Raw genomic sequence first — 25,833 nt, 5'->3', positions numbered from 1 at the left:
AATGAGCCGCAATTCCATTCCGTAGTTAAAGGGTTTGATTGGTTAGGTAGCTGACGGCGTTGAAATTACTGATCGCTGATTATAGTGTAATACCGGTCACTATATGCCTTTAGCTGTATATAAATATGTGTGTTCGGCATTATAATATTGTTATTAGGAAGAATAGAATTTTACGACTAGGTCACATCTTAAACGGCTTATTATTTTGCGTTTTTCTTTGATTAAACGACGTTATATGTAACGTTTGTCGAGTGTGTACAAACGAAGAAGAAGAGATAAGTATTAATGTACATAATGTCTATGAGTTATCGTTTTATTATATTTTATATGAAGTAAATGTCGTCGGTGTGGTGAAAGTAGTGCCAGCAGTATCAGCGGTACACGTCTAATCAAACATGGTCTTAATCTATTACTTTATTTAACGTGTCCATTTTACCGAGTAGTTAGGAACAAATTAATAGTTGATTTCTTTGAGTCCCGATGGATACGAATAAAATAAATCAGAGATAAACAAGCGAGATAGCGTTGTTTGTGTGAGTGGTGTGCGGACGCGGGCTTCATTCATAAGTGCGTCTGGTTTGGATCGTGTTTATGTGTGTGTAGGTGTGTGCGGGCGTGTGTGTGTGCGTGCTTGCACACCTGCCGACCAGTTCTGAGATGTTGAGATTTGTACTTCTCTCCCACGGTCGCTGCCCGCTCCGATCTAGCTGAAGCCCTGATATCATTTAAATGCACCATGATCATTATTGCTAGTCGATGGCGTTTAAATTAATATATATAAATAAACATATATATATACGCATAAAATATATTAACGATCAAGCTAACATATTAACAGATTCATTTAAAGTTAAACGTTTCGCTTTTGTGATAATTGCGAATGATATTCAGTCATATACAGCGGCATTTGAATCACTTTTATCGTCTTAGAAAGGTTACGGTCACAGTAGTAAGTATGAGGAGTATTCGTGTTGTATAAGTAATGATCTCATGATATAGATATTGTATACCACTCTGAGAGTTTGGTTTGGAGTTTGGAGAGGCGTGAAAAAGTTCGTAATAGAGTAATTAACTGACATTCAAAGTCACGTATATTTAGCGCGAAATGTTATTGTGTTGGAAAATTTATTGTCTTACGAAGAATCAATGATATATTTTATATAAATATTACAGCCTAAATATTTAAACTAATATGGCGTCTATTCTTATCTCCATGGTTTCCATTTTCTTATTAATGGATCGAAATTAGTGCTACTTTTTTGTTAATTTGGATATTAGATTAAAATAAACAAACCAACAAAATAAATGTATTCTTAAAAACATTATAAATTGTTACTTTTAATTTTGTCTATTTACTAATATGACAGTATTTTCCCTTGGATTCACTCGTTAAATTGATCTTTATGAGTCATAGTCAACAAAATGAAAACTGTCGTTTTATAGTGATAAGAATAAAAATAATTTCGTATTTTCCGTTACAGTTTTTCATTTAATTTCATATAATAATAACCTTATATATGTCCTAAAATGATAAAAAATTAACAGTTTCACTGTACGTCTGTGGAATTAAAAATAATAAAATAAAATGAAATACAGCTACAGCTCTCATAATGAAGACCACTTTTTCTGCGAACAATTAAAATAGCGAGCAAAACCGCTGTCAGAAACTAGTTAATAGAAACGTTAGTATAATTAACTACGAATGCTATATAAAAACTTTTGCTCAGTTAATATTATATATGATTCCGTTCATTGTGTATATTAAATGTGATGAATAAAATGCGTCGCTCACTTCAAGCACACCTGCGTTGGTTACTGATTAATAATCATAAGGAGATATTTGAATTACTATTGATTTAATCACATTTCTCAGTAAAAAAAAATCTCAACTCGCACTGTACATACTTTTTTTTTATCTATATTAACGTCTCTCAAGACGAGTACACCTACCATAGTGATGTTCTGTTTCGATGTGATTTAAATAAATACGTTTTTATATAGATTTATGATTGCTATGATTTTATAAACAATAGATATTTTAAACAAAATGACATATATATGACTAAGATTTCATATATGTATCTACAAGATGATAAATTGCATTAAGCGGTGCTAAAACACGCGTTCTTTATCTGCGGTTATTCAAGGAATGTTGTTTAAATTGTTGTTTTGTAAAAAAAAAAAAAAATTGAAAATTAAATATCATTGGATGGTGTCGTTTACTTGTGGAATGTCAAAATAATCAACAAAAACGCAGAACAACTCTTCCGTTTCCGTCATTAAGGTAATTAGTTCGAGAGATTTCGTTTTTAATTATGGTATAACCAATGGCCACCATCCGTCCACCTGGGACTTTGCTAAATAGTTTAACTTGGCCTTTGTTTTTTTACATACAGCCTATGTTGTATTAATCTTAGTTTATTTTGGAATTTCAAATAGTATTATTTTATTTTATTTTTTTTTCACGTCTTAATGTTTTAATACAATTACCATGTATTAATTTATGAACTGTAATTTGATAATTCTAGATATAAAACGCATCGTCAATATATCTTTGTGTAAGGCTTATGACATTTATTGCTTGTTTGTTATTTATCTGTGGAATTATGAAGGCTATGTATTATATATGAATCTTGAGCGTGCAGTAATGACATTTTATAATTTTGAATTTAGTTTCGTTTAAGCTAAGTTATTTAATAACTAGTGATGCTGTGACTTTTTGATTTATATATTTATTTTCTAAACAAAGACATGTTTTAAATATTGTCTGTTGACTTTGCTAGTTAAAAAACAATTGAGGTTAAAATTGGTATATACTTTAGTACGGCGAATCGTGAATGGTTTAACGGCACAATGGACCGGAGATGCGCGCGAACGGGGACGGGCTATACAACCTTCATCAATTCACTAAAATTTGGGTGTTGATTAAGTGTTTTATCTTGTACTTTACGGTCATCGGCTAGGATCATTAAATATAGTTTAAAAAAATACAGCTTAACATAAATGTCTAAGTTGATGTTTTTTTTTAATTCTTTTAAGCAGGGAGTAGGCAAAGGTTTTGAACCATTCAGTTTCTTTAATGTTTTTCATTATTAACAATGTAAAAAAAAAAATACATTTCCTTAGCAGTACTGAAACAGTGCCGTTATAATGTACACGTTATCCGAGCAATCATTTTATAATAGGCTTTACAACAGGTAACACGAACAGTAAGTAAACGCAGCGACAGGTGGTCACTGCGAGGGGAGTCCCACTTGTTGCTCGTTTTCTATTATTACATATAGTGTCGTGTTTTGAACTAGATTTTGCTAAGATTTAACCTTACAAAATATTTAGACACTTTTTACTATATAAAAAAAAAAAAAAATTATTAAGGTAAAGAATGTGAGAAGAAAAATGGCATATTAACAGATTTTGCGGTATTAACTACCACTTATTCTTAATTTTAGTAGTGTTCAAGGTAATAATTTTATGAATAATCATGCACTTTTCACAAATCTATGTGAGAGCATAAAATGTAATTGTCATACATATAATATAAAATAAGAATTAAATACTAAGTTTGAAATGCCCCCAGTATTACAATAGAATGGTGAATCAAAGCTCGCGCCATTTTTACCGGCACGGCCATTGTTTGTTTGAACTTGGAACGCGTGACGCGAACGGCGCGTGCGATGTTTCGCATTCAAATTGCTGATTTTACTTATAATTACTGCTGTTACTGTCTCTAATGTAATCATTTAAAAGAATTTTATTATATTCATACAAAGCTCACTTTATTAAGTCATTCAAGTAAAATAACCCTTTATATGATCAAGGAAGTTTCTATTACGATTATTGCTGACTTTTTTTTTTAGTTTAAAGTCAATAGATGTAGGTACTCATTATTCATATGGCAACACAAGTTTATGTTTCATAGCAACAATTACAGATTAATGATTTATATCTTAACTATTTTACAATTGAAATACTTATTACAGAGATTTCAAAAGAGTCATATTTTTTATTGATACGCAATTCTGTTTTATAGTCCGGTTATATGAAGTGACTTGTGCGAGGGCTTGCAGATAAGGACTAAGAAACGTCGAACTGTCACCGTACATGTACAAGTTTAGTTGAGGTCCAACATAGGGTACATTAATCTAGCGTTCTGTAGCGTTTATCACGAATGTAGGCGAGGGACCTTTGCTCAATGACAAAGGCGGCGCGGGCGCATCATCTCATTGAGATCTCACCGGATGGACCAATCAGCGCTCGTGAATGGACGCCCCCGCTAGCCGCTGACTGGTGCCTTATTAGCTACCGTACTAGATGCCTTTGTTATAATAGCAAATTGTTATGACTCTTTATGGCTTCTATGTTTGTTGGCTCGTAAACCAGCTACTGTTGTTCCATTCAGAGCCATTGTTTGAATGAGAGACGCTCAGTTTTATGCTCTTTCCTTAGATCATTCGATGATTGATAACGTTATTTTATTCATGAATATCATTGGATCCAGCGGTATTATACCAGAAGTATCCATAAGGCTTTAATAATCGAGAGCTGGCTTTTGTATACAAACAAGGTTTGGTAAGAATTCTCAGGCTGCTAGCAAGGCCTTCACTTTCAAGATCATCAGAGCATGCGCATCATAATTACAGTAATGATGGTTGCACAACCGTCCTAACAACACACGCGATCAGACGGGTTGTGACTTACGAGTTACGCCATGGCTTCGGGATGATTGTTGTTCATATACTGTTAAACCGTTTTAATGGAAAGCATAAACTTGGAGCGTTTCATATTTAAACATTAAAAACATAAGTAACATGAGCAGTTTTTAATATATATTAAACGTTTGATATAAAGGGTGTTTATTCATGCATACAGACGGCGAACGAACGTTGATACGCATTAAGTATATAGGTATATTACATTCGGTCACGCTGTATACACATTTGGTACAAGAGCAGGCGAAACCGAGAGCGTTGCGTCACACCGAGGATGATACATCGTCTTTTCACAACCGACAATAGTGTTGCAAATTTGAAATTCGAATTCTGTAAATGGCCGCCGCCGTCCGCTACGTAATTGACAGCTGTTGTTTTTAATAACATGACATTTGTTTTTTTTTTGAGCTGAACGATTTCACGTCGTGGGTTTTACATAAAATAAATACAGATGATAAATATTATTTTAATTTAGTTAGCGTTGCATTGACCGGTAATGCGGTCTTAGTGAGGATACTAACCTTTAGGCTTATTGAAAGCTTTCATCATGACTTTGATTCCCATGCCTGCAATTGCCACCGTCGCTTCTATCTTGTCCGCGGGCTACGAAGTCCGAAGTAAACAGCGGTTTCAACTATACTATTCTTTGTGCACTTTATATTTACAATGTCTATTATATTCACAATATCTATATTAAATATATTATTTTTTTTATAAAATAAATATCACACTGATTCCATTAATGTCTCTTATGAGTCTAAACACTCTTCACTGTTTTTCATTTTGTCTTCACTGTGTTACATCACATTTGAGTTCATTAATTCTATGTGGTTCATACTTCGTACCTAGAAAACGTGTGTTAAGGTATGCTGCACTTGACTGGGCTCTTTGTTAATAACGCACGTGTGGTTGTGGCATTGCAAGTGAATTTTAAAATGGTGTCGTTGTGTACGAAATGCGGGGTTGTAGTGAAATTCCCACAGGTGTAGGCCCTGCCGTTTCCGGTTCCGCCACCCTCGACCTGGGGGTTAACGCGGCGTTCCCACAGTGTCTGCCGATCCGTGACGCGTCATTTCGCTAAATTCTGTGGTCGCCTAAACGACTTCCATGTGTAACAAACAGTTCTGTCATTATACAACACTCCACTACTTCATTAATTTGAATAATCTCAATATACGCTATTTAATTAATTAAATTGTTATGCATTATAATGTATGGCCGATTAAACCGATTGGTATTCCTTTGTGCGTAATAGAGAAACGAATTGATGGTAACGCCACGAGCTGGGTTCAAGGGTTAAGCGGTTGTAAACATCTTCATTTCGTCAGCGAGGGGTCGTTTCGAGTGGAACTGAATTAATAACCGCTGGATATTCGGCGGCGGGCGTTCCAACGAACTCTTCGCTTGTAACATTTCACACGCTTATTTGCTTAAGCGATGACGATAGTGTACTCGGTTCGTTTTAAAAATTAATAAATAACGCCTTAAAAACTCGAAGGCAATTGAGAAACAAATTGTTCGACGCTCACAATATACATATATTCGATCTAAATTACTTAAAGATGGGGGCGACGAATTGCCCTCAATAAAAATCAAATTTAGACACCGCATGCATCATGTCAATAATATAATGTACCTCATGTCATATTTTAAGAGTAAAATATTAAGTTATTGTATGAAACAAATGCAGTGCCCGCTGTGTGTTACAATGATTTTATATTAAGATATAAACTAGTCTTGTTGTTAATAGATTTTTATTATTTACAAGTGAAATATCGAAGTTATAACAGATATCTTTGGATAAAAAATCTTTGTTAAATTTAAACTTAACTATTGAATAACGACAGAAGCTGTGGGAAGGGACTAGTGGAAACTAATGTAATGTTTAAATCGTTCAATCGTGAATTAGTCTTTGTGTGGTTCAATAAGACGAGTAGACTCCGATATTGGATTACAATAGTCCAATGATGTATATATTCACTTGGACTGTAAATGACGATATGGAATGAAGCAATCGGACTATATATCGACGTTAATATTGTTACAAACGAGAAAGTTATTTTGTTAGATTTCCTTCAAACGTCCGCAATATCGACTTGTTATTTATATGTATTTGATTATTATGAAAAAATAATAATAATAAAAATAAATCATTAATAGAACTGCTGATATTTTTAATTGTATTTTTACAAAAACATTCACTTCTTAACAATTTTCTAACGTTTATTACAACGAAAATTTAAATATTTTATGTAAAATATGCATTTATATTCATAGCTATAATTACGTAAAACGGAAAGTGTTAAAGTCTTAATAGTTTAAGTATCAAATCGGTGCAGCATTGTAGAGATCTAAGGTTAATTGATTGTACAGCCACAGGGCATGGTGTCTAACTGTTAATAGTGTAGAGATTGCCCCGGGTCAACTAACTTGATTGTCGCTCCCAATTTGTCTCCCCAGCAAGATACGTACAGTCTGTTTGTAAGATGGCTGACACGCGATTTATATTTGTCATTGATATATTAATTGCGTTTTATGTTTGAAATAAGAGAACAGAGACGCAAATGCTCGGTGAATTAATGAAGTCTGGAGGCTGTGTACGAATAGACGATAAGGTGTCGATGGTGCGAGATAAGTTCGGGTCGTCTCTAATTCGTTTCTGCTCGGACCCTCTTAACAGTATAGTGGACATGTCACCCGCATGTCTAATAAAACGAATGCATTTTAAGTGCAGCCGTTTGTAGTCCAGTCACGTATGTGTAGGACATGTTCGATTCCACGCTACGTCTGAAACACGTTTCCCGCGATGTTGGGAGTTTCGCTGGTTTTTCTCTTTGCCGCATCAACAAACAAACTACAATGGCCTCTTCGTCGAAGCGTATGTGACGGTCCGCGATACAAATGTGGAACAATGCTTGTATAACAATTCGGTAATGTTGATGCAAACAACAATGTTGTGCATGTGTTGTGCGTAAGCATAGCTTTAGTACAAATTATGCGCAAATGTTTGCGTGTTTGACGATCAATTTGCACATTGCCGTCATAGCATATTAGCGGTTTAACGTATACCTGACACATTTCTATGTTTGGTTAATTATTTTTTTATTTATTTACCAGCCAACGTAAAGACAGCATACGACTTAATATAAATATTTTTAATCTGTGGCACATCTAGCAAATAGAGGAGATAATGTAGAGGCGGCCGGCACAAGTGATTTGACCTTTGTCCGTTCAATTAAAACGTTATGGACGACCGTGTGGAGCAATGATGAATGCGACTACAATAGGTAATTACAGCAGCGACTATGACCTGGATTTATCTGACAGTTGGTGGCATTAAAATATAATATTTTCATTAATTCATTCACTCGCTCACATATAAGTTAATTCGTATAGAAGTGACGGTTGGGGAATGAGAACGAAAAAAATCATACATTCATTTGCTTCTTAACAAAATGATACGTAACGAAGAAACAAATCAGAAAATAAGAAAATGGGTTCATTCGATAAATTTTATAGTAATCTGTTTTAAAAAAGCGGACTTCATATTATATTCCATAAATTTTTTAGTTCTCGTATAGTATAATATGTATTTCTATATTAAAAAAAGTGTAATCACATAAAGGCATACACACTATGTCACACAGATGGAGACTTACATCAGATAAATGGCTTTAACATATTTGGTGAGCGTTTGTTAAGTAGGGGACTGATGTAAAAAATATATCGCAAATCTGTAACGCACGTATGTGTTACTATACTAAAAGGAATTTAACGTATAAGGTTACCCCCGGCTATGTTAAATGGTTATTCTTAAACAAAAAACATAGTTAGTCTATTTGTGCTGTACGCTGCGCTACCTGTCGTTACAGAGTAAATTATGGCTTCACAATATACACGCCTGCAAGTCTGACCCCGTTTTGACTTTGAAATCTACATATTAATGTACATGATAAGTTTTAATACCGCAGTCTGTTAATGGATTGATAACGAAAGTACTACTTTAAATGAAAAAGGAAATTTCAACTGTTTCAAAGGCGTCTGGATGTTAGAAAGGAGTAGGCGAATTGTTATAGCATTTTGTAATTTAATATAGATGTAATATGATAATAGTTTTCCACGTACATGACGGACGGTCGGTTCTGGGTTGAGATTTTGTTTTTTTTTTTTGTGTTTTTCGTCGTAATCGTGTCGCGGGTTAGGAAAACTCCGTTGGTTGGGATCAAGGCGTACGCACGTGGGCGGACTTGGCGTGGATTGGCGCGCCTCCCACCGCCTCCGCGGCGTGGAAAACGAGAGGAAAATCATATAACTAACTCACATACATATAATATAAACCGACGTATATCACATGTGTGCTCCGAACATTTAAACCGCAATGTTTACAACATAAAAAAACTATGCTTACATATTATTCAATATAGGTGGGTAGATGTGAAAATTCATAGTTTTTTTTTGTTCTCGTTAAGTTTCAATGTTCTGGGTGAAGATAATAGTGACGTCACGTGTCGTGTAATTCGAAAACAATTCAAATGTACGCGGCTTCGTACTTATGTATGTTAATCACATGCAGGGTTAAGTTCAGTGTCAGACATCGAAAACTAAACGCGATTTAATTTATTATATAATACGGTATAACTAAATATGTTCTTAACTTTATTATAGCTGTGTTAATATTAATTAGACTCTAACTGGGTCGCTGGATGTCATCCCGACATTAGGCTATTAGCACCGTGTTAACGTCTTCTGAGGATATTTTCTACCACGTTATGGTTATTGATGGCGAAGACAGACACACATACATTATAATATAATTGTGTATTCATAAATTATATTATATTAAGAACGCTATCATATATAAAAGTAAAGTAAAATATAAGGAATGTTTACGTACTTTAGATTATTTCTATGGATATAATTTTTTATAATACAAACCGGTTGGTTTTAGGATAATTAAAATAAGGTTGTGTAAGACGAGCCTTCGAGTGGTTAGCTACTAGTGAGTCATTATCACGGATGGTTGACTACGAAAAAACTAAATTTTAAGAACCAAACATACCTATAGGTTTAGATAACGTCATTAAGGTTAAGAAAAATTTAAAGAAATACTATTAATATTATGACTGTAGTATAGTTATTATTGAGTCGTATATTTGTAACGTAAATATAAATTAATCTTTATGTCTAATGTTCTGTGTCATGTACAAAGCTTTAAATGTCTATGATATCGTAGAGGTTTTGATCGTCGCGGATATAAATACAGCAGCTGAGGGTTGCGGATGTGAGGTGATAACACGCGGCCATTGCACAGTACGCAGTGTCCGTCAGAAACATTTCCATGAAGCATTATATATATTGATGATTTAAGCTAATTTATAAGTCTAGATTTATTAAAAAAATATTCTTACTATGATAATACATAGTCTTGAATATATTATCTGTGTTGGTTAATTTCAACGAGTTGTGCGCATGTGCCATGTAACGCGTACAGTGAAAACACAAGCACAATTACTGGAAGGCACCCTAAATGGGTCTGTTCTTATCTGAAGCTATTGTTTAACACTCTTTCTTCATTCCCACGGTCGGAGCTGATAACGCGCCTTGTAATACCTGATCGTCTTCACTTATTCTAACTAAATATTTAGTCGGTTTTACGAGAAATATTATCGTTTTTAAACGTCACTACACGCTAGTCTTGTCTATCGTTCAGATAGTTTACAATTATTATGCATTGTTTATCACGGTTTTTTTTTTTTTGACAGCCGATATCAGATGAATAAAATTATTAAATAAAATTTAAGCGCTCATTATAATATTGATGTCTGATGATATTATAATTTTGTTTAATGACGACGTCCCGTCTCTGGAAGTTAAACCAACATTTTGATGGTTTTCCTGTTCTATAACTGCAAACAAAGAGCCAGTCGGGTGCAAATTTCGCGGGTGACCTACTAGCGTTAGAAGGACGTATGCATCGCAAATTAAATGAGAGGTATCCATTATCCAATGACGTAGCAATTACCAATTTAATGTTATTCGGGGCATTGTGTAAGTTGGCAGGTCGTCTTCTGGTACATTCCCGTCGTCACTCACTGAATAGCACCAAACAATGATTACACTGGAGCGAGCACTGTGTCAGAACAGATGGAAGGTAATGTTTCGCGTTTAGAACCGGTCATTTCAATGTATCGGCTATCCTGTGGAGGCGAGGGCGTGTGAACGCGCGTGCGTGTCTGCGGCCGGTGAGCGACTACTCACGCTGAATGGGCGCCGGCGGAGGGGCGAAGTTTCAGCCTCACTCCCAGGCCCCAGCGAGCTTACCGAAAACACCAATTGAGACTCGTTTAATGTTCACTTTGCATGCAGATCTGATCTCGATGTCACTGTGACGTATTACGTTTAATGCGATACAGCTTTTTATGAAGAGCTTCCGATTGAAGCTCGCCGTTTTACATCCGGTACCACCTGCTCGCACTCGATAACAGACGCCTTGTTAGAAGGAGATGAAGTGATCCATCAGAGCGGAGACCGGATGGCGGACGCGGTTATGAATGAATGCTCCATCCTTGTCACACCGGCGACTGGGGCTGGTGCCGTCCCGCTCGGCTACAGGTTGACGCCGTAGAGGAAGTGAAAGGGACGAGAGGTGCCGTAGTAAATATTGGCTCCTTTGGGATTATTTCTAAAGAGCTTAGATTTTTTGTGTGATTACAAAAGATTTCTTATCCATTGATGGATCCGTAAGTGACCAGCCGCGGTAAGAATGACTCGAGGGTTTAAGACAAAGATAAAAGTAATTCGTAACTTCATATTACACTCTATCAATGCTAACTCTCTATTTTTATTATATGTTCGGAGGAAGCTATAAACAATCTTAGGTAACTCGAAGGGAAACATAAAGTGCCAGAGGTCTTTAAGATTCATGAACGTTTCTTGGGCGTTTAACTCTCAACAATAATCATGTATTTGACGCCATTAATGTCCGCAGTATTCAATAAACGCTGTCATAATGACATTTTCAATGTTTCTTGGAAACGACCGAGATCATCCCTAACTTGATTGGTAAATATTATGTGAATAATAACTTAATATTTTAATGTGTCGTCCTAAGGAGCGTCGCAGTTATTGTTAGCCGAGGGCGCGGCCCAAAGTTTACATTGAGTCAGAATGGACCACTCTACTTTGTGTATATTACAACATCACTCAACTAGCATAGTATTTTTGATTTTATTTCATAAGTAAACACAGAGTAAAGAATAACAGAGACAACGTATACTGAAAAAAGACGATTTTTTTTTTGTAAATTTAATATTCAGCACATCTCTTTGTTCCGCGAATAACATTTATTGTGCTATCCACAATCCATTCGTTTCGCGTACGTAATTGAAAATTTTGGCAATAGTTTTAGAAAATCCTTTGTCACAGAGTTGCACAATAAACATATTGCTTTCAAAAGTTCCGTCCAAACAAACTTTGAACGCAACACACCACTTTCACAAAACCAAACAGAGGATGTGCTCTGTATTGTAGTTATGATGCTTGAATACCTCGATTGGGTCAACACGAGCATTGTTTTAGTGTTTTACCAAAATTACAAGTTTAGAATAACAAACGGCTAGTCACAACATTGAGTATTCTTCGTCGCGTTCTTGTATGGGATAAATCATGTGCAGTTGCCACAAATCAATGTGTACCATCCGATGCATGTAGCCTCTGAGCGCCAGGTGCTATTCGGGAAGTACACCCTCCCCCCCGTCACCCACACCTCACCCCTCCCACCCTCACACCCACACATGAAGAAGCCGGTACACGTTTTTCTATATGATGACGTAGATATTGTAATCGTGTGTGTCTGTAACTTATTAATGGCTCGCATTTGCGTATGCGCCATTTGTTGCGTATGAAAAATTATACCTGTATGATATTGAGCGGTTCTAATATAGAAGTCGCTTCATGTCTTCGTTTATTTTTATACTTAAATAGTTATATGAAATTGATGTTCATGATTTTAAATTGAATTACTTCGTGAATAATTTTGCTACATTCTACGATAGTGGTCAATCAGATTGTCAGAAGTTAGTTTGATTGGCGTTTCGATAAACCTACATATTTATTTGAAGAAAACAAAGAATTTCAAAAAAATCTGTAATAAAATTTTAGAAGATATTCCATAGTGATCGATACAATCGCGTGCTGTATGGAATGTTGAGTTAAATTTCATGGGTGATGTATAATTGTTAAAGTCCACTGTTCACAAAGAACATTATCACCAGGTAGAGAAGGCGATACAATGTGTCCTTCCGGTATCCTATTCTAGCATACACGCGTTGAAAACCAAATCTTATCACTTTAATTTAAGGTCTATTTTCTAACATTTTTAATTTTTTTTTGAATATTATTTAAAACAACGTCACGAGAAGATACATATTTGAACGCATACGCCCTCATGAGTATGGTAAATTAAGCTCTGCTTTGTTAATTTTAGAGTTTGTTTTTGGTTAAATTCGTCATGGGAGGTTATAGTTTGCTTTGCAGGGTTACCTATCATCCGGTGTAAGACGACACCGTGGGGAAATGGGTACCATTACAAGGAACAAACCATTTAAATTATCAATATAAAAATACCGTGGCTATACTACACTTGCTCTCAAATTTAACACATTAACCCTTTAACTATTATTTAAAGGACAAAATACGTTTGAAAATAATTATAATGACTCGATCATTGACTACAATACGTTGCTTTACACTAGCTTTTAAAGCACCAGACGAGTAAATATCAAATCTTTAAACAGAAAAATGTTTAGGTTTACTTATGAGTTAGTCAGAGTATAAGACATCAAATCTTCAAAGGTTCATAGTAATAGTAATTCTATATGATTTAATTGCAAATGTAATAATGATCGCGGAGAAGGCACACGTTTGATTCTCATGTCTCATAATGAAAGGAGCCGCGCTATTCTAAGCTGCACAATCAATTCATTATTCGGTCTAGACCTGTATCTCGAAATGTAAAATGTCGAACGGAACCATAAAAAGTTGAGTAAAAGGCGTCGAAAGAAGGCAGCGAATTTTAAGCGAAACCAGTTTAATGAGGGTCGTATTTAAATACGAAAATAAAGGTTCCCACGGCGTCGTTCGCGGGAACGGAAGCCTTCGCGGTGTCGCGACAGTCGCACGATAGTCGCGCGACTGTCGCGTCATTTGCTTAATTCGGCTATATGGTTGGTGTTGTCACTACAAAAAATAATCAAGTTATGATATTCGGTTGTTGACGCCATTTCCAGTCTCTGCCGTCGTGAGAATTTTTTTTTTAATATATTTTTTATATACGTAAATTATTCATATATATTGAAATTAGTTAATTAAATCAAGTTTGACGATTTAGAAACTATTGACCTTATATTGTTGATGGTCTAAGATTGTTTTTATTTACCTCTCTCTACGAGTTATTTATATTGTGTTAATTTATGTTTTTTTTTTTTTTAATTTACACCGCAATTCTGAACAGAAACGCACTCTGAGTAATTACAGTAGTGGAATGTCATTCAACAGTTGAAGATTTCTTAGCTTTTTCTTAGCTGCACTTAAAATAGTTGCTCGGGTTAACTCGACTTCACTCGGTTTTAATTCATGGAATAGCGACGCTTGCACTACAACAGCCTCTCATATTATGTATCTATATTTAAAAGTACCCATATTATCTGTAAAACATTAACTCTCTAGATATGACTTTCGAAGAATTCATGCAAAATTTGCTCGGTGAAATATACAAAGTGTAAACACGTCGCGATCTTTGCTTTTGGTTTTCTATAATGTAAATATGACCTCAGTCAACGGAACTCGTCCTGTTTTTTTTTATACTGAACCCATTCAAACCGCGAGGGTTATCAAAAAAAAAGCTCCTTCGCTTTGTCTCACCATCGATGTGTATCATTTAATAGATTTCTGATGATCGAGAATCAAACATAATGTCACCTATCATCGTTTTCATTAATTACATCTACAACGTTCGGTTTTTATTTTATCTTTAGTCCATCGAAAATAATACGTTTTATATCGTCTAGCAAAAAAGATAGGTTCTTGTGTCGTGATAAATATGTTACTTTGGAGGGATAGTTACTATTATTTATTTTAGGCACAGTCAGATATGACACGTATGAGAAAAATGCAACGTTGCATCGGACGAATTGTACATAAATATTTTTTTTTATGTTAGTCCATACATTTTCTAAGACTTATTATATTTTATGATATAGTCAGTCATCTGAAGTTCAATCGTGCATGTAAAGCGATCAGAAGCCGGTGTCGCAACCAGCTCGGTTCATTAAATAACGTGAATGATATGGTCACTGAGTGCGCCGGCGCAGCTCTGGGGGGGGAAGCGGTCGATCAATGGACCGACTTGCTCGATTAACTAACACATTCTAACATTGTTTATAGATTATATATATATACAAATTGTCGTGATTTTATTACACTTAAAATATTTTCATCTCGCCTACCCGTGACCACGAAAACTACAAAGTAGTTAAAACGTTGACTTAAATATAATACAATAAAATTGCTCAATAAGTTATGGAAATTATAGTTTTTTTTAATGTGTATTCGCTTTAATTTAGATACGAAATACTAAGGTTGTTTTACACCGGTTCAAATAACCTATCAAGCAATGAATCACGCCTCGCAGTGAATCTTGTTCTATGTTTCATGTATTTCTTAATTTCGTCTCAAACATGTGATGTGATGTCCTCGTGGTGTATTCAACGTCCAATATTTACCAACACAACATAAAACAACACACCATAAACGACTTCAAACACAAAAAGCCCCGAGCATGACTCAGTGTTCTTTTGTATTTTATCGTCTGTTTAAATAAAAATATATTTTTTTTATATATATTTACATAACAATATTATCGTGAAAGTCATTAATAGTAGATGAGATAAAAATTTACAACAATAGCATACCTCGGAACATGGTGTGATCATTATCTGTGGAAACCGATATTCGAACATAAATTAAAACAGGCCGTTTCTGTTTCCTTAGTGAATTAAAATTCCCTTCATCGCATCATCAAGATATTTCAATTTATTTTTAACGTCAAGATAATATCTCCGAATGGTTTTGAGATGCTGCCACTGGTTTGAGTAACGTATTAGCTAGCATACATCATGATATCGAAGTCATTACTTAATATTTCAAAAATTATAATATAAATTTCGGGCGATTGTTAAGTTATTTTAATGGGAATGTGTAGACGGTTTCGACTATAGATAATCGACATCTAGAGATACAAGCGCTGAGATGTAATGAGATAAAACTCAGCATCCCTGGTCGTTAGGATAATTATGCTTAATAGTTTGAAAGTTATCATGGCCGAGAGTTATGTTATGTAACATAAAGCCAAAACTGTCGAAACGATGTACCTACCTTACAGATAATATATGTATTAACAGATAATATATTAGCGTTTCCGCCGGAAATGTCCAGTCGACATACCACGCTATTGACTATTACTGTAATAGTTTTCGCGTGCGAATAAATTGCGGTCATGATTTTGGAAATAAAATTGAATAGGATGTTTTATTTTTTGAATGTAAATTTAGTTTGTATTATTTAAAATGTGATTAATATGATAATGTACGAACATATTCTCAAACAAGGAACGTGTTTAGAAAAAATGTATATTTAACGGTTATAAAACTATGGGAATACAAATTAATGCAAGAGCTCTAATCAAACTAGTCGCTGTCATATCGCAGCGTCGGAAGAAGCTGTAAAAACCAGATTTCTTTTAAACTTGATCGATATACAGAAATAAATCTTCTATATTCACCCATTGTCGTGGGAAAACTTCATTATTATATAGCGAAGAAACGTTATTACTTGAGATTACTTATACATAACATATTCTCTATATGTAGTTATGTTTGTATATTGTTTCAATGATACAACTGGTTCCAGTTACCAGACTTAATATTAGCTGACATTAAACAAATTAGAAACACCTAAACTACCTTCAGTCCGGAAGAAAACCTTTTCTCAGGACCTATCAAAAGAATTTTCACACAGCCTGCATGCTCTCCAAACAGCTAGCCAATGTTCACAAATAAAAAGTATCTCAGCTGAGTATAGATGAAAAAATACACATAAGAACCGAAGAACCGGTTACATTAAATTATAATTCACATAATTTCAATATCCTCCGGACGTTGTTTTGCATCTTAACCGGCGACATTAAGAAGACGTCGGACATCATGTGCTGTTAAGATGTTGAGACAGGAACTGTCCGACTAAAAACCAGAAATCCAACATCACCATAAGACACGGCTGTATCAGCTTCCTCTAATTATTTAAGATATATTGCGTAACGGTGAAACGACGGGAAGGAGGCTGGAAAAAACTAGCGCAGGATGTAGTCGCGAATACAATAAACACTATTTGCAACCCTACCTCATATCAATACAGTTTAAATTACAATGACGTTGAAAAAAAAGTCGGACACTTCTCGGAATATTATACACAGCGATCTCGATAAACCTTGATCGGATCTAGAATTAACCTAATTTGCGCTTTATAATACATGCGACAAAGTCTAATGTTCATAAAACAAGCGTCGGTACGTTTATGATGGTCCATAATTAAATAGCAGCAGGAACCAGGAAGGGAGTACTATCTTAACAGTTAGCCGGAAGTCGCTCGATCTGTGAGTTCATTCATAAATGAGAGTCGACGCGACACCGTGCCATCGGACCGCTAGAGCCATTCTAGTATCTATTTATATAGAGATAAGAATTATATTCAATAAACAATTCCAAATAAATAATTATGTATGAATGAAACGAAGCATTTAATTGAGCAAAATGTGAATAAACACAGCGCTAGTTGGTGTCGCTGTAATACAATCGCTTGGTTAGCTAATTGTACGATATTAAGGAAATAATTAAACAGAAATCGACATACATGCTTATGTACACGTCTTTGCTCGCAGACCTTGGTGGCAGTTACAAAAATGTGACCATAATCTTCCCAAAATAAGACCAAGAAAGAGAGTCTTCGTTATCCCTAACGTACTTTCTGGGACATTAAAGAACATACTACTAAAAGTTTATAAACAAACAAACAATATATATATATATATATATTAACATTAATTGTTTTGTTTTGTAACTTTATTACGATAGATATTTCAATAGAAATATCTCTAGACAGGATATTTCTTAAATATGTTTATATATACTTGTTGTAACATCTCAGTAATATTAGGAAACTTATTTCATTTAAAATATCAAATAAAAAAAACTTCCACTATCTTAGATTTTTATGTTTTTTTTACTTTACCATAAAATATTAATAGTAAATTTTTTCATACAAATACATAATAATCTTTATTACCGATTATTAGGAAACTAAATAATGCAAAGTATACTGGTATTTTGTTAATTAATTTTGTAATGTTATTTCCATCGAGTGAATATTTATTTAATTGAAAACAAACTAACTTAAAATAACAACATATCCCCGGATTAATATCCTTTAATAAGCAGAAGGAGAAATGTATAACGTTTCGTAACGAATCCTTGGAATCAGGGGTCGGGGTCCGGGGCGTTAAAGGTCAAAGGGCGGCTCTGATTGCCTTAATCGAGTTAAGACGACAATAAACAAAAAGATGACAATTAATGTCGCGTGGGCGCAGGATGTCCCAAGTGGCTCACTAGCGCCGTCACGTAATTACACAGTTTAGACAAAACTAATACGATCTAGCGTTTCGTTATTTCATTGAGAACTTGTTGTAAGCAAATTAGATAATCAAGTTTTATATATGTATAAAAAATGTTTATTAAACAATTCAATCTTTGTAACTTACAAGTTAATTCAATGGACATTTTAAAATTTTATCCAAGTATTGGCTCCTGTGTTGTAGGTTATAATTTTTGTTTTTTAATTATACAGCCAGTTTTGTGTGTTAAGTGTTTTGATATTAAATTGATTTAGAGTTATAATCTGAATGATAAAGTTTCATCTTTATAACTGTATTATAATTAATCGACATGCTAGCAGGATGGCCACACTATACTCCACAGGAAGTGGCCGCCGGACGACCGTATCTTTGTCGTGGCACTCTTGTACATCTCCCATCTCCCTCTGACGCACACAACATCATATATCCGTCCCCCTCTATCTGGTACTTTTCCAATGTTATTGCGTAATGAGCCAGTCGAATTTTATTTCATATTTTGTAACCGTTACTTATAGACTGAGGCAAATGTTTAGCATTTTAATAAATTACATTAAGCATATATATCACAAAACAATTAACAAACCTTGTCCATTATCATTATAAATTTGTTTATATTTTTTTCTATTTGTTTTCCCTATTTGTTATAATACAGAACATTCTGGAATTCTCATTATCGTGCGTTTTATTATTTCATTCGAATCAAAGCTAATACATGCGAACCGTGGCCATAAATTATTTAGTTAATTTATTACAAAGTTGTACAGATTTAGAAACTCCATTTTACAGTTTCGCCTATAAATACTAAGTTTCTTAGCGTAATTACTACACAGCATCAGCGGAACTTATAGGAACCCATCACGGACGTATATTTGTAAAGCTATCACTGTCACAGTATGAGCTGAACCAAATCATATGTATTTGAATCTTCTTAACCCTAACCGCATGTTTCAAATCTACTGTTTCGTAAAGAATATGAGAATGTGGAGTGTTACGTCAGGATTGTGACGCGTGTGTTCTATTAAATCTGTCGTAAGCGAAGCTGCGGCCGTTGCTTGACCTGTTGCTGACTAGAAATCATCTAAGCGTCCGGTCATTCCGCCGGTTCGCCTTTTAATTATTAATGAAACTGCCCGCGCGGGAAAGCCGCAGCGGCCGGCTCGGCTTCCGCTGGCGACTTTGCGTTTCATTCATAAAGCTGAACGCTGAGACCGGACGGACGCAACTCCTAGACCACCGCGATCCATATTCAACCTTATTGTACAGACAAAAAGTCCCATTTGCGTCGGCGGTTTCCATTCCAACGACCATAAGATATGGTACAAGCCTCGCACAGAAATAGACGTCGAAAAAAGTTGTAAATCTTAATGCGTCCAGACGAAAGTGGTATTTGGTACCGGCGCAGAAAGTTGTTATCCGTTCAAGGTAATATTTCCGTAGGACCATCTATGGTTGGGACATTACCGATTCATTTTGCCTGAATGAGATGCGTCCGACGACGAGGTGTGAACTAGTGACGGAGGTAACGCCGGCTATCCCTTAGCTTTTACGGAAAACTTTCCGGTTTTATGTGGACATTGTACGACTGTCAGGTAACAAAAACTGTACAACTCGCAGTTTGTCCACATAACTACGTGTTAAGAAAATATACGTCATTCAATAGAAACACTGTGCATTTAGTTAAATTAAAGTATCGATATAAATTAAAAACATAAATTTACATGAAGTAAAGATATAACTATTTTTTTTAGTTATTTCGCTTGTCCGAAATAATTTGGAGCGGATGTCCTGAATTTGATGGGACTTTTACCCAACGATAGTGGACCTTGTAGTGGTTATAGATTATATTTTATTCTAGAGTCTAGACACTGCTCCGTTAGAGCGCCATCTTAAATTTTATGCAAACAAAAAAAAAACTACATGATGAGTCTAATAGACAAAATGAACCCACAATTAAAGTAAGCCTATCATAATGTATTGTTATTCGATGTTAAGATTTTGTGTAATACAAATAACTATCACTTCTCCACATTCTGTAGATATCACATATTGTTTTGAATCCTTAAATTTCACGGTGTTTAGCGTGTCATGATAATTTGTTCCTCTCACACACAAAGGGTTACATAAATTCGTTTCAATAACAATAATCTTGTACCTTATTAGTATATGTTCTCGGGTATTACAAAGATCGTGCCTCCTTCGACCAGATGCTCCCTAATTTCGCCATTAGCGATACCTGAACTGGTCCAGGGTGTAATGACTTCGTACGAGTTCTCGTAAAAACAGTAATTTATTTAAAATACCCACAAACACCTGACTTAATTTTCTTACTTATTTTATAGCGTTAAAATTATTTTAGGGAAAACGACGTCATCTAGAAGTATATGTAGAATATTACTAGACAAGTAATTCGGAGATCAATTTAAGCGAACGTAGTTTCTTAGAAGAAATATGTACATTTTGTTGATATTCAATGTGATATGTACCTCTTCATAATTTAATACAACCACAGGTTGCGATGGAGGTAGCAATGAAACCGATTTCTTGGAAGAGACTGATGAGTCTCAGATGTTGAGTATTTTTTTACGAACAAAAAGGCTGCGGTGCCACACTGTCTGAACCCACAAGGGACGATCTTTTTACAAAAATTTTACCTTAGAAATGCACACGTGAAGTTCACGAAAACATCATCTTTATTGCGTATGCAATATGATATATATTTCTACGACATCAGATATTTTGGCATAATGAGCATCGTTTTTGTGTTCGGAACATACAATATGTCGCTCGGACCAACCGGATATACGTTTGTCCTAAGAATGGGGAACATAAAAAGCATATTTACAATTATGCACGAGCGATTTGTCGTCACCCGATCCGCGAATGAAGCCGACTCTACTATTATTGTATCTCGTTACCGAATACTTTAAAGAAGCTTTAGTATTCAACCTTTTTTTACACTTCGGCTGTATGTACGAAAACTTTTATCTCAGAAATCATGGTTCTAGTCCATTGGCGCCAATTATATTAGTATATGTGAATTTGTTTAGGATTTTACTTAAAATATTATCAGTTTTAACTTGCTTTATCAATAAAAAAGTGAAATTATATAAAAAAATAAGCTAACAATAATTGTTATTGTATATGGCAATTATATATGAGATATAACTGTAATTAAATATAATAATTGAAGATGCAGCGTTCGTTTTAATTGCCTGCACACGTCATTCGGTGGTCACTGTTCAGCTAATCGTCACATAATATTTCTTGAATCGTCCATTGCAACGTTTTCAAGAAATGATCAATCATATCGCGAGAGGTGATTTTTCACCGGAACGTGGATGTTTTGTTTTTCCAATGCGCTAAAATAAAACTGTACCAATGTTTATATTTAGTGAAAGTTAGAAATAAACATAGTGATGAAATCGCTTCGCCTTTAATTTTTTTTTTATTTAATTCAAATTTGACTTCGTGATTTTAAGTTTACATCTGTGTTATTCTATATTTCACTATTTATAATCTGTTGTGATGTCAGTGAATGTTTTTATTTATGACCTCACAAATGTCATTAAAGATTTATAAATTAAGTAGCAAAATAAAATATTACACTGTATACCTGTTCTTAATTATTGTATGATTATTTTAATTATAATCTGTACCGAGGTCTGTGCCACTTCTTATAACAAGTTATATGATTCATAGCCGCTTTAATGGCGCGATATCAATCACCGGTCACTATCAACTGCAGAGGATGTAACATTTAAAATCATATAATTGATCTAGTTCTCTTGGCAAAAAAAAAAAATATAAATAAAAAAATCATAATAACTAAATAAACCTCTTTGGTGATTTAAAAAATATATAACATCAATTCAAATTTAGAATTGTAATCATACGTGACGAGTGGATGAGGTACAACTTTTTCTAGTAGCTGGTCCGTTAGTGAATGAACGAGACCGGTTCCACCATTATGTAGTTCCAGTTCAGAAGCACGAGAGGTTTATGGATCAAATTATCGTGCACGTAAACATACATATAATGTTCTTTTTTTTTGTCGAGATTTCATCTAAACCGTACAGATGAAGTTACATTTGTAACCATATAAGGAACATAAATTTCTAAAAGATAGATATGTTTTTTTATATATATAAAATAATATATAATCTGTTGATTAAAATGTGAATTACTTAAAAGTATACTCATATGTCGTTATAAAAAATGAGACCTACATCGAATTGTAATTATATGCACATATAAAGCGGATATTACGCCATTTCGTTATTGTCTCAGGATGTTAGGTAAGTTTTCATAAAGGCTCAAATATCCTGAGTCGAGTCGAAAGTCGGCTTGGGCCTGGGAAACGAGCAGTTGAAATTTGCGTTCCGGTTAACAGTCAGCTTTAGTCATGTAAGAAGTATATAGATAAAAAAAATCTTTGTTATTCCAATGCAAACAGATAATAAAATGTTGGGTCAAATTACATATCAGTAGTAGCATAACGGGGTTAGGGTAACTGTCGTCTTTGATTCAGGAAAGGGCGTGTCTGAAACTGTCTTCCAACGGGATGTTACTTGTAATCGAAATATAATGCTTTCTGACAACCCCCTTATATAACAGCCCCTGAACTAACATACCCAGTTTTGAACAAGATAAACCGGTTCAAAGGGGACGCGTATGTGCATTGTTAAAAATATTATTTGAATGACAAACGTAGGTAATATATAGAATTATATATACAATTTTTATTTCCCTTCTTTATGACTTAATGTAAAAAAATAAATGGATAACAGTTTATAAACAAAATAAATAAGATTGAAGTTAATTTAAAAGAAATATATGCTTCCGCTGCAACATATATATGTGAAATAATAAGAAAACATAAATAAAATATCGTGTGAATATCGGTGGAGTTCGTCATTTAACGAACATTCACAAACGATATATTAAAAAAATAATTCTCGAACTAATACATTACGAGCTGACGTTTTGACAAGCGAAGCCGTCAAGCGGCACACAAATTAAACTATTTCCTAATTAAAAGAATTAAAAAAATAGTCTTAGAAACGAAAGCGCCCACTTCCGTATTAAGTTATTTGTGGTTAACCCTTCATCAGCTATTAAAGGACGTCGGGGTTAAATGAGACATTTTTCAAAGCGGTCTCTATCTGACGGGCCTAATGAGATGTCTACGAGTTATTTTGGGCATCCGAATACAGTAATAAAAAGTACGTGTGCAACTCGAAAAAACAATCAGTGGCGCGTTTTATAGCCAGCGATACGATCTCGTGAACTGACCGCTATTTCTTCAATGATTGTTAAACGAGGCGTAACAGTAAAATGGCCGTTATGAGGACATACAGTCAGTTAGACTCCATTAATCCTTACAAACAATCCCTTCAAAGGATTGCGTATATTATGAATTTAAAAACTTTAACGAAAAATTGATTGTCATTTTTAATTCAGGTCACATGATTTGATTTAAGAAAACGAGATAAAGAACGAATATTCTCACGGTGACAGCGGCATTTTGACAAGACCGGTATTAAGAATGCAAAATTATTGAACTGTCATTTTACAAGAAGAAAAAAATAAATAACATGATAGTAAAATGAACCAAAAAAAAACGTTGTTTTTAAATATTTCAATCGCATATAGCATTGGTAACGCTTACAATGCCACGACATTTGAAATATTATTTTATATGGCAATTCATAAATTAGAATATACGATCCATACACTGGGCATATTTCAAAACGTTCCCTCAACGATACAAAGCTAGTGTTACAACAGACTATTAAATAGACGCTCGGTTTCTTTGGAGCAGTATCAGGACCTAGACAACGAAAAAATTAAGTCTTGCAAATGAGATCCAGACAGGAAGCTGTCGCCGGTGCACTAATTTAACTGGACGCGTGGTTATCTGCGACCAGTTTCGCACCGTGGGAAACACACATGCGCAATATTTTACACTCTGTAGGGTTGATGGCGCCGCAACCTCAGCTACTTTCACCTTTATATTATTCGTTTAAAGCCATTTTGGGCCACTGATTTATTTTATTATATGTAATTAAACTGTTATAAATTGTAACAATTATTTCGTATTCTGTGAGAATAAAATTAAATAAATGCTAAGTTCAGAGACGTTTTACATTTTCAGTAATATTTAAAATCCAGCATGACAATTGTTTTATACGTAGCTGCAGCTTTACCTCACGTGTAATTGTTGTCAGATTCTCGTGTTTAATAAATATATTGTTAGTATTTTATGTCATGGTAACCCTGGTGCTAGCCGTGGTCACTGATGGCGTCCCATTCATATTAGGTTGAACCGTGTTTGTATCTATATTTAGTTGTACGTATTTATTACTTACAATCACTGTATGGACTTAAGGTTAGTTTTTAAATGAATATCTTCCGTATTACCGCACTGGCAGCCGGCGATCACGTCTGATCATGATTGTAATCAAACAAAAAACTCATTAGCGTTACGTCTCAATCAGAAACAACGGACGGTTTGGATCGAAAGTTCCGAAAGATGTTGTATGGTCGTTATAAGTTTATTTTAGTTTATAAGCGAAGGAGACGTCGTAAAAGTCCTAAATTAAAACACAGTGTATAGGATGTTTTTAAATCGATGTTCGTTTAGCGGCGACAGCGTGTATGAGAGTAAAACGCAAATAAATTTCAAATGCATTACGTGGCGTCCGTGATGAATAACGTCCTCCCGCGCTCCTGTTAACCCTTTCAACGGTCTATGTATAACTGGATTCCTGAACCGAAGTGCAGATTTGACGTATCATAAATAACGGCCCAACAAATTATTTTGGAAAAAAAAAAGAAGAAGAAGAAAAATGTCAATTTTAAAATAGATGACTGTACAGAAACGAAACACTTTAATGTCGATTAACATTAATGTATTCAAATTTGCCATAGCCGATGTTTTTTTTTTTTTATTGTTTATGGTAGATGTATTCGTAACTAGTAGCTGTGGCGCCCGAATCTGGTTTTTTTTTTATCAAACCGACGCTACAGTCAAGTAACGCGAAGGTATCAATTTGTTAGTTCACAATTGGAGTCTAATCCGATGTATAATAAAAGATATTGTTCGCTCGAGCGGTCAACGGCTTCTGTAATTACGATCCAGCTTCGTATTTGACTTCAGAACACTTGTATTACTTGTATTATACTTATTTAGTTACTAAAAAATAATCTGAATAATTTTTTTAATCGATTATTTTTCATTTGAACCGCTATAAGCTACCTGTAAGTGTGTCTAAACTTCACGCAGTTTAGTGATGGTTGTTAACAGATTATTGGTCACGATTTAATTAGCGAGTTAATAGTCTGGGGCCGGTCCGTTTATTAAACTCGGTAGCCGCTGGT

The 25,833-nt window shown here is 34.6% G+C and overlaps 1 protein-coding gene across 3 annotated transcripts in view; it reads right to left on the bottom strand.

Annotated features, from left to right (window-relative positions):
• Positions 1 to 25,833, bottom strand: part of LOC116773180 (ETS-like protein pointed) — an 81,552-nt gene that overhangs the window by 23,750 nt on the left and 31,969 nt on the right. Inside the window, exons 1-2 of one of the 3 annotated variants that reach the window (XM_032665585.2) lie at positions 10,732 to 10,970; positions 5,231 to 5,554 (exon numbers count right to left, since the gene is read on the bottom strand). The exons of the other annotated variants lie outside the window; for them this stretch is intronic. Of the exons in view, the coding sequence (XP_032521476.2) occupies positions 5,231 to 5,273 (43 nt within the window). The 5' untranslated portion in view covers positions 5,274 to 5,554; positions 10,732 to 10,970. Of the gene's footprint in view, positions 1 to 5,230; positions 5,555 to 10,731; positions 10,971 to 25,833 lie in introns of those variants that run through there. 3 annotated transcript variants of the gene reach the window in all.

Source organism: Danaus plexippus (assembly GCF_018135715.1).
Source record: "Danaus plexippus chromosome 18 unlocalized genomic scaffold, MEX_DaPlex mxdp_20, whole genome shotgun sequence".
Taxonomy (NCBI): domain Eukaryota; kingdom Metazoa; phylum Arthropoda; class Insecta; order Lepidoptera; family Nymphalidae; genus Danaus; species Danaus plexippus.
Note: the sequence above shows the minus strand (reverse complement) of the source record. Positions and strands in the feature narration are given on the sequence as shown.